Source organism: Catharus ustulatus, chromosome 2 (genome assembly GCF_009819885.2).
Source record: "Catharus ustulatus isolate bCatUst1 chromosome 2, bCatUst1.pri.v2, whole genome shotgun sequence".
In the NCBI taxonomy this organism is placed as follows: Eukaryota; Metazoa; Chordata; class Aves; order Passeriformes; family Turdidae; genus Catharus; species Catharus ustulatus.
In genome coordinates, this window is record NC_046222.1 from 30,371,058 (window position 1) to 30,381,669 (window position 10,612).

The 10,612-nt window shown below is 40.7% G+C and overlaps 1 protein-coding gene across 6 annotated transcripts in view; it reads left to right on the forward strand.

Annotated features, from left to right (window-relative positions):
• The window catches only part of KEL (Kell metallo-endopeptidase (Kell blood group)), a 38,880-nt gene extending 31,546 nt beyond the window's left edge, over positions 1-7,334 (forward strand). For all 6 annotated transcript variants that reach the window (XM_033053038.1, XM_033053035.1, XM_033053034.2 and 3 more), the window contains 6 exons: positions 139-242; positions 1,107-1,217; positions 3,269-3,336; positions 3,570-3,727; positions 4,536-4,631; positions 5,874-7,334. In XM_033053038.1, coding sequence (XP_032908929.1) covers positions 139-242; positions 1,107-1,217; positions 3,269-3,336; positions 3,570-3,727; positions 4,536-4,631; positions 5,874-6,050 — 714 coding nt within the window. In that variant the 3' untranslated portion in view covers positions 6,051-7,334. The remainder of the gene's footprint in view (positions 1-138; positions 243-1,106; positions 1,218-3,268; positions 3,337-3,569; positions 3,728-4,535; positions 4,632-5,873) is intronic.
• The last annotated feature ends 3,278 nt before the right edge of the window (positions 7,335-10,612 follow it).

Here is a 10,612-nt window from a genome sequence, read left to right on the forward strand (position 1 = left end):
CATTGGTTTCTGTTTTGATTAACTCTTTTTGGATCCACGAGACTTTTTTTTTTTTCCTTATTTTTTCCTTTTCTCAATTGTTCAATTTGTTCCTCACTTATGCCCTATGACAGTTGCACTCCCTGTCTCTTCCCTCAGCTGGAGATAAATGAAGACACTTTTTTCCTCAATGTGGTGGCTTGCTTGAAAGTACTGAGGGAAAATTCCTACCTGAAGCTCCTTCAGCATTACCCACAGAAAAAGTAAGTCAGATAGTGATCTGAAAAATATAACAGAATCACATACTTGTGAACCAGCTGAGCTTGGACATGTTCTGTGGAGATGACCAGTCCAATCCTCCTGCTCAAAGCAGGATTAGTTAGAGCAGGTCACTCAGAACTGTGATAACTATGTCTATATCTCTCTTTTGCTGTGGAAGATGAGGAAGGGCAGGTAGGAACCAGTGAACAGAATTGGATTCAGTTCCTCTGAATGTGTTTTCACCAGTTCTGAATGTTGCTGCAAATCTGTACCACTGCATCCTGCTTTAAAGAAACTTTGAATCTAGCAGCCTGTCCTACATTGAGCCTGAACAGTGCTACCAAAGTACTCCATCATTGTGAAGAGAGCACCAGAACCCCTGGAAAAAACCACTTTTTTGACCATGCTCCCTTAATTAAGAGGAATAGCTGATTCTTCTGGACTTCCTAACAAAGCCTACAGCAAAGCCCTGGGATGACAGGAATGCTGGTGGAGTCACCTCAAAGGCAAGACATAGGATGCCTCAGAAGGAAGGCAGCATTGACAGATGGACTTAGGGCCTTACACCTCCTGCAGAGTATTCTATGCAGGACTTCACAGGAGGTTACTAATCCTAATTTTCTTGACGGGGAAATTGTGAGGGAGAATCCCTTCATGTCTGTGAAAACAAAGTTATTAGTTCTGACCACCTGTAAACAACTGAAGATTTATTTAAAACACCTGTAACTCTAGATAATATGAACTTCATCATTTGCTGGTGCTGTGTGAACAGCTGAACTATTTTTGCAAACTCAGTGAAGGAAAGGATTAAGTGTGAAATATGGAGTTAATACATTCTCTAATTTCTCTTTTCATTTTGCTTCTAGCTGGCATGTGCACCCCTGGAGTGTGCATTCATACTATTCAATAAGAGACCACATAGTGGTCTTTCCGGCTGGAATGTTCCGCAGTCCTTTTTTCCGCATGGAGTTTCCCAGGTATGAAGGGGCTTCAGAGGTGCAAGCTGAATGTAGTCCCTGGGCTGCACCATGCTTCCAGGAGGAATCTTAGTGGGTGGTTTTTCTATAATATCTTTGTCTTACTTCATCCTAGAAAGACACAGGAAAGAGGGGGAAACCCAGCTTTTTCTAAAGCCAGATTGATACTGCTTGATGCAGTCTGAGAGAGAGTAATCATTGACACTGCTGAAGCAAAATCAGAACCTATGTCAAACTGAACTAACACAAAGATGTTACTCCAGAGGAAAGAGGCAGAAGTCACATGTAGGTTAACTGCAAAGAAGACGTTTCACCTTTGCCTCTCATTTTCTAAATTCCAAGGATTCTAACCCAGAGAAAATAGGAGCCTCACAGAGCAATTTCTTGTCAGAAGTCTTCTTCAATTGTATCACAGTTCTTCTCTCATTTTTTTTAAGAAACCCTTTCTACTAAGCAAATAGATTTTAAATTCTGAGTCTTCCCCTACAATAACAACACCTCTCTAGACCATCCTTCTCTGGTTCTGTTCTTTCATCGTATGGAACAGATCTCCTAAGCAATATTTGTTCTGATAATAAAAGCACTCCAAACAGTTGACAGTAAACATGCAATTCTATGTCCTTCTTCCCGCTAGTGGATACATACTTGTCCTAATACCATTGTACTGAAAAATAAGCTCATATTGTGACAAGAGGCTTAAGTTTAAAAGAAGCATGTTTCAGTGAAAAGTTAATTATTTTCTTGATGGTGATCTTCTAGTGCTTGCAGCATTTAATTAATTTATTATAGTATGAAGAAAAGGAAATCTCAAAAGAATAGTAGAAAAGTAATTTTTTTCTCAGTGGTATGGGATGTCACTATATTCTTTCTCTGTGAAAATGTGTCTATGCCTTTTTATTCCTTCTGTATTCAGTGCTAGTAAAGTACATTTTTCTCACTGTCACCTCAGCTGGATAGACTGATAAGTAAAACCTGATCAGCTTTTGGTGAGTTGGTACAATAGTGTTTTCTCAGATGATGCTCCAGAGTTTAAACTTTACTGGAAAAACCTAATTCAGGTGGCTGTGAGGATAATTTTTAAAATAAGAACTCAGCAAAGCAGTACAATTGTTATAGAATCATAGAATTGTAAAAAGGTTGGGTTGGAAGGAACCTTTAACAATCACCTATTCCACCACCCTGCCATGGGCAGGGACGCCTTCCACTAGACCAGGTTGCTGAGAACTCCATCCTACTGGACCTTGAACACTTCCAAGGGTGGGGCATCCACAGCTTCTCTGGGTAAAATTTATAAATTATTAGTTACAGCGCTCATACTGAGTTCCCAGTGAAAGAATAATGAACTAGTACAAAAATGTCATGCTTCAGCAGTGTTAATCAGTGCATGAGAACAAAGAATGAGCCGATAATTTCATATAATGCAAATCCATTTTGAGTTTTCTCTTCCTTGTGAGAGTATCTGTAAATTCATTGCCTAGAACCATAGAAAATCCATTTGGAAAGAACTATTGGAGGTCTCTAGGACAGCCTCTTGCTTGTAGCATGATTGCCAATGCTGGACCAGAGTAATTGCAGTCAAAACATAATGATTTTAATTTGCCTTGCCAATTTTATGTATCCTTTCTCACTAGACAAAAGTTGCAAGATTGCTTCTCCAAACATCCTGCTTTTGAAGGGTTACCATTGCAGTTGGTGTTTGTGCAGCAGTCAGACAGTAGAGGTTCAATAGGGACATATATCAGCAACAATAATACCTTTCATTACAGCTAAAAAAGGCAGACTCTCATTCATAGACTCTTCATTGTTATGATGGCTTATTAGCAACAAATACTTTAAAACAAGCCCATAGTACAATTTTAAGCATTGGTAGGATAGTTTGCACTTGTATTTGCACTTTTACACACCTGAGTGACAGTACATAGAAAGTGTTTCCATGTGGTCCCAGAGTAGAACACTCCTATGGAACACACAGTTGTGCTCAGTGTCTATAAAGAATGATCCTCTGCCCTCTTTTTCTTTTCAAAAGCACTCTTTTCGTCTTTATTTTTCAGCGCTGTGAATTTTGGAGCCATCGGGGTCTTCATGGCACATGAAATTCTTCACTCATTCTATGGTTATGGTGGGTACTGGCTGTGGTGTCTTCATTTACTCTTCTAGGTTCCACTGTACTTCCCCTTAGAAGATCTGAAATCTTAGTCCTTACATCAATATAGACATATATTATTAAGGTAGATAAACTTAAGGAAAACATATTTCAGTCCATGCTGGCTACTAGGAAGAATCAGTGATTAATGTGAGGAACACAGGTGAATGCCATAAATAGCTGTACTTCTAAGACTTTTTCCCCCACAGTGTTGCCTGAGGGCTGTCCTGAATGTAATAGGAGTGCACTACAAAGATCTATAGACTGCTTGGTTGAACAGTATGAAAGCTACAGCTTGAATATCAATGGCACCTTCACACTGTTGGAGAATACAGCTGACACTGGAGGGCTTGCTGTCGCTTACCAGGTATTGTGATGTACTTACTTCTGCCATGTCATAGTCTCACTACGTAACACAAGATCACCGTGATGCTCCCCTCTCCCACATCTCGCTCCAACTCCAGATTTCTTGCACACCTGTGCCAGTGGAGCATAAGCCCAGCATGTCCTCAGTTTGTTAGTGCAGAGAGGTTCCTCACAAGGCTTTGCTCATAGCCTCAATTCTCCCTTTCACCACCTTTACTTGTCCCTGTTCATATCAAGCATACAAAAACATGCTATTGTATATACACCTATGTTATACTTGAGGAAGTAAACTGAGACATGAAACACAATTTTGTGTGGTAGTAAAATGACTCCCTAGCAATGTTTTCAGCAGTATTTTAGAGAGAATTTTTTGTTTCCTTATGCAGTACTTCAGGAGTTCAGCTGCTGAGGGTAATGCGGATCTCCAGGTCTAATATGGTACTTGTTACATTCTTTCATGAAGGACATAGGGAGACAGAAAATCTTTAATTTATAGTCAAATATTTGTGATTTGTTTTGAAAATAATTTTCATTCTTTCATAGTATAATTATCACATCCTGTGCCAATATGTATGGTAGTATCTGTGTAGTAGCATCTGAAATGGTAAGGAAAGAAATTGTGTTGTGTTCTCCCACTTTAGATCTATTAAGGACATGGCCAGCAGCAGAGAGCCTCAGAATGAGGAGAGAGATACAAACTTGCTAATTTATTAAATATATCTTAGATTGATATATTTCATTGACAGAAGACATGAGCTTGCACTACTGTCTAAGGAAGATTTATGATTATCCATTTTATCTCTCCACAGGCCTATAAGAATTGGTTGAAAAACCACAAAGAAGAGAAGGATTTACCTAAGATTGGACTTTCACATGATCAACTTTTCTACCTCAGTTTTGCTCATGTAATGAATGCTAGTCCTGTGTCTTTTTCATTCTCCGTTTCTTCCACACTCTTACAGATTGTCTTTCTCAATATTCAATCACCTTCCCCCCATTCACAGAACTGAGACTGACTAGTGTTTCTGTGAGATTCAGAATCTGACTTAGAAACTAAAATTCATATTTACAGCCCCTAACCTATTATGGATCTCAAAGCTAACAAAAAGACCTGTCTACAAATATATCTTTTGCAAAGCACTGAAATCCACCAAAATTAAGTCATAGCAGACCAACTGCCAGAGATAGCAGGCTGCATTGGCAGCCTCTGAGTACTTTTTCTTCCATTGTGAGTAATCTTACACATGGAAAGTGAAATCTGACTGTGAAAGTTGTGTATCTGTGCCTCCCTTCCTTCATTCATTTCTCTGTTATGGTGAATAGCTGGATGTCACATCACTCTGAGTGACTGATCGTGAAAAAAAGAGTTTCAAATGTTATTTAGAGATCAAGAACTGGAAGTACATGCACCCATAGTTTGCTATTTCTGTGGGAAGCTGCAGTAAACTGTGCAGCTATGCATAGCTGTGCTGCTATGTTCCTCATAATAGATGGTTGGATTTCTGTGCTTTAAAAATCACATCCTTATAAATCACTGTAATTGTGCAAAGGAAGTTGTTTTGTGTCATTGTTAAGTCAGAGCAGTGCATGAAAAAACAGCTTATTGGGTCTTGGTGGCAAGATTTGTGTTTTAGAGGCTAAATGGCAGCTACTGTGTCATTTGTTGATAAAAAAAGACTGAAATAGCGAGAATGAGGACTACGATTGCCAGTTTAACACCAGTAAAGTCATATAATACTCTCCTGAGTCTCTAGAGTAGTAATGGGATTTTGTATAAGTGCTCTCCTTGTTGATGAGCACTCATCGATTTCACTTCAGAAGCTGAAGACACTGAGACATCTTTACCACTTTTTTAGATAGAGTACCACTTTTTAGATGAACCTAGCCAGGCTGGCCTAAATTTTCTGTGTTCTGGACTATGCAGTATAGAAAAAGTACAGATGACTTGTCATGGACTGGAATGGGGACAGAGAAGTTTAAGGAAAGGGAAAACAATCTGAAGAAAATCTGACCATTGTTAGCCATGTATGCACGTTTCCTTATTTACTCCAGCACCCTCTGACATGTGCAGAGGCGTGAGGAACCCTTAGTCTTGTTCACATGAGGACTTTCAGCCAAACTGACTTTTCTATTTTGCTGCCCTTCAGGCAATGTGTGGACACCAGGATCCAGAGAAGCTCCACTCCTCCCTGAACACAGATCCACACAGTCCCTTGCCACTTCGTGTCTCTGGGCCTGTCAGCAATAGCCAGGACTTTTCCAAGAGCTTCCAGTGTCCCAGGGGATCCCCAATGAACCCAGACATCAAATGCCGCATCTGGTAATGCACATGGAAGAGAAGGAAGAGAGATGTGATCGCAGAGAGAGGAAGGCCTGATACATGAAATATGACCATATTCTCAGGGCCTCTATGGTGACATGGTGCTCTTACTCACACCTTTGCCTTCCTTCTCTTGTTATCTTTTCCTCAGCATTTGATGACAGGGAAATTCTTAAACTGGTCTTGTAAGGAGAGGATCTCCTCCAAGGCTCTCAGTGCTCGGTCGCAGATGTGTGACAAGTCCCAGGGCAGCAAGGTGACTGGCCAGTTTCTAGTAGGCAGCAGCTTGTGAGGAGTTGTTACATTGTTAGTCCCTCTGTTCCTATCTGCTCCAGAAGCCTCACAGTCCTGTTGAAAGGGCAAATCAATAAACTGGAGCTGTAAGATTTGTTCATATCTTATGATAGGTCTTGGGGAATCCTGTGGGTGTCTGGGCAAACCATACATAACTTAAAGAGAGGAAAGAATCCTATTCTTTTCTTTTGCTAATAAATTGAGACACGTGCTAGGAAAGACTCGGTGGCTACAATTTGTAGGTTGAAAGGTAAGTGACTTAATAATGAAGTTTACTGAAGGCCTTCTCTGTTCTGTTTTTGCTTCGTCAGCAAAACTCAGACATAAGAGGAAAGAGGAAAGCTTCCCCATGACAGGGAGGGTAACTGGGGAGCTGGGAACAGATTATCTTCTTTTTTCTGACAAGATCCTCTTGTTTTTAGTGTCTAGGGTTGAAGATATGGTAGAGGGTGCAGTGTGGGAGAGTCACAAAGGTTTCTAGAAGGTTCTGAAGGTTGAACAACTAGAATTCCAAGAGCTTCTGTGGATCCTAAACCTGGTTCTCTCCCTATATTTGCAAATATTTACCATCCAAGCAGAGGAGTAGAGCTGTTATAGGACTGTACTTTCTACTTGAAATTGAACTTTAGGTATCAATTTGCTTTACAGCAAAAGCAAGAGTTAGAAGCAACATGATGTGGGGTAGTGAAAAGGCCTAAAGTAGATTCTTAAGAGCAATGTAACAATTCTATCTATTTCAGGTTCTCATAATTAGAAAATTTATACCAATTTTCTAAAATTTACTGACATTATTAACTATACAAAATACATATACCTTTTGCATACTCTTCAAACTGTTCTTGTTTATGGGAACATTTTTATTTTACTTATTGTATTAGCTGACTGGGGATTGTTTGTGGAATAGACAATGGTAAATGGAAACATCCCTTATCAATGTAAGCATTTTAAAAATAACTGTGTTAATCCTTTTCAAGTACTGACAAATACAGTGAAATTTTTTCCAAGAATGGACTGTTCTGAGATTTTGTTTTCATTAATTAACAAATATATTAATAAAGTGTTTGCTTCTGAAAAAAAACATTACTTTGATTGCAAATGCTTTATCATCAGACCTGTATCTTTTTTTCTGTCTTTATACTGTTTACAACTTGTCTGGTACTCTTAGCTGAAGTTCACAAGTAATAAATAAGAATACTCAAGATAATTTGATTTATTTGCCATCATAAAAAATAACAAAATTGGGCTTGTGCTTGTCATTACCATTTAAACAGCATATACTCTCCCTTCACTCATTGAATCGACTTTCTCCTAGCAGCATGTCCAGCCAGTTTTTTTAAAATTATGCTAATAGCAAATAACATTGCATTACACTTAGTGCATAACATAGACATTATTTCAGTGTTCTGAGACTACAGTACAGTAATTTCACAACTATAAGGCGTACCCTCCCCGAATCCGGAAGTGCGCCTTACAGTACGGTGCACCTTATATGATGCACAAAGTTGTGAAATTTGCCACCCCGGAAGTGCGAGCCATGAGCCGTGGTGGGAGCCGGCAGTTCCACGGCAGCTGGGTGGAGACGGGCCCGGGGACCCACGGCACCACCCCTCCTGGGTCTGGGCGGGCCTGGGGGCCCATGGCTGCCGGGTGGGGGCAGGGCCTTGGCCAGCAAACGTGCGGGGAGAGCTGGGGGCGGAGCCTCGCTGCAAAAAAAAAGTGCGCCTTATAGTCCGGTGTGCCTTATATGATCTACGAAGTGGCAAATTTTGCCGACTCCCGGGGGGTGCACCTTATAGTCGGTGCGCCTTATGGTCGTGAAATTACGTAGTTTCACGATTATAAGCCGCACCTGATTATAAGCCGCACGTCTGGGTGGTCAACAACTGTCTTGGGTACAATACAGAGTGTGATAAAAGTATCTATTCTGTCACCATCTGTTGAGGGTGGGGGCAGCAATCCTTATCTCTGCGGGAGATATTCTGCTAAGAGGCCATCCGTTGAAACCAGGCAGGACATTGTTCTTTATCTTTTCACAACCCATCCTTCCTCCAGCCAGTCATTTCTGCTAATGGCCCCTGAGTCCCACTGTGTGACTGATAAAATTACTGCATCCCATTGGAAGTTGCTCCAGCCAGGGGGAAGAGTCCAGCATTTCTTACCAAAATAAAAACAGAGGTTTTGGGACACTAAGGGAGCCCCTTTCTGCACTGGACTCCAGAGGAAAACCGGATTTCTCCACATCACCACTGGACCTCCGGAGTGAAACTGCACCTTCTACAGGAGCACTGCTTCGACTGCATCACATCTGTCACTGCAAGGGGACTGCAACCACCATTTAATGGGACTGCTACCAACACCTGCCTGATGGGGTGTCAGGTTGTGCTCTGTCAGGGTTTGGGGTTTGTTTCTTTGTAGTACTGCATTTCTATTTTAATTTCCCTAGAAAAGAACTGTTATTCCTAATTCCTGTATCTTTGCCTGAAAGCCCCTTGATTTCAAAATTATAATAATTTGGAGGGAGGTAGTTACATTCTCCATTTCAAAGAGAAGCTCCTGCCTTTCTCAGCAGACACCTGTCCTCCAAACTAAAACAGTAGCTTTTTGTTCTTTGTCCATATATAAGCCGCACCTGATTATAAGCCGCACTTGGGGTTCGGACCAAAATTTTAGTCAAAATGGTGCGGCTTATAATCGTGAAATTACTGTACTTGGTTTCTGTGTTTATTGTATTTAGAAAAAGCAAAAGGTACTGACAATATCCATTTTGAGGACACGTAACTTTTCTTTTATCTATCTTGTTAAGTGTATAGGTAGACAGAGTTCCCTGGAATATGCTTTCCTTTATGTTGAATTAATAACATTTGATTTAAAAGACAGGGCCACTGATGAAATTGGTGAGTTGAATTAATTCTTATTAATAGCCATGATGTTTTTACACAAAAAACATATGGGAAATGCAACAAGAGACTTCTGGCTTAGGAAAAAATACTGATAATTTATTGTGTTTCTCAAGAAGAAAGGAAAACACTTTCAATATGTACACAGGGTCCTTGCCCTTGTCTTCAGCATTCTAGTTCGTTCCCTGGGTTGGTGAAGACACCCTGTATTTTCTGTATTGTTGGGTCAGTGATCATGAAACACAGGTAGATGTTCAAATTAATTGTCATTCATGATCACAGAATATTTCAAACTCTATGTCATGCATTAATAAAAACAAAGCAATCTTGAGAAGAAGCGGATCTAAGAGCAAATCCTTCACTGCTGAATTGCTCAGTGTCTCTGAGCCCTCAGGTTCCACCATATCGATTATCTCCATTCCTTCCCCTGTTGATGAGGCCACAAATGACTCCTCCATTTCCTCCCAGCCTGTAAATGAGCAGAAACGGAACAAGATAATCTTTCTTCTTCTTCACTTCTTTCATACTTGAAGCCTTTTTACCTATGGCATCCCACCTGTTTTTATTCTCCCTGCTTTCTAAACTTTCAAGAGGTTCACCTTCACTGAATGTCATTTCCTCCATCAGCAACTTTTCTTTCATATCTGTTTCCTCTGTTTGCTTCTCTTGTCCTTTTCTTGTTTCTGTGATTCTGGTTTTGTAATATTTTCTTTCAGTAATCACTTTTCCCTCACTCCGTTTTATATCTTCATGTTTTTCTCGTTTCCTGTACTTTTCCATTACAAAAGTCACCCCAGATACATTCTTTTATCTTTTAAGGGCCATGACTATAGCAGTAGACTGTAATAGCCATGACTTAAAAGCCATGACTGGAGCATTTACCTGAATTCCATGGGTCCAAGAGCTGCATTTAAGCTCAGGTCTGGATCTTAGATCTCTGTCTGTGGTCTGGTGCAAATATACTTATCTCCAGCTCCATCTCTATCACAGCTGTGCCTGTACCCTGCTATTCTGGATCCTGATGTGCAAATTGACCTCCTGGTTTGACCTTGAATATGCCTCGTCACTGTGGACCTGCTTGGAAGTCATGTAACTGGGTGTGACTCTATTTTCTTTCATTATTTCACCCTGGTCCCCAGGGTGTCCTGGACCTTTCCTTTCAGATCTCTGTAGGGTATGAGGGGACCAGCTGAGACAGGAGGCTCCAGTCAGGGCTGCAGGCGATCTAAGAGGCCTCAGCATCCATGATCAGTCCTGAACTTGTGCGTGCCCCAGTCTTCTGTCCCGACTAAGTGTGGAGTTGGGCCGTCACTGGGCTGTGTCTGACCCTGGTCACCATCACTAGCTTTAGTCCTGACACTGACTGGTATTCTTC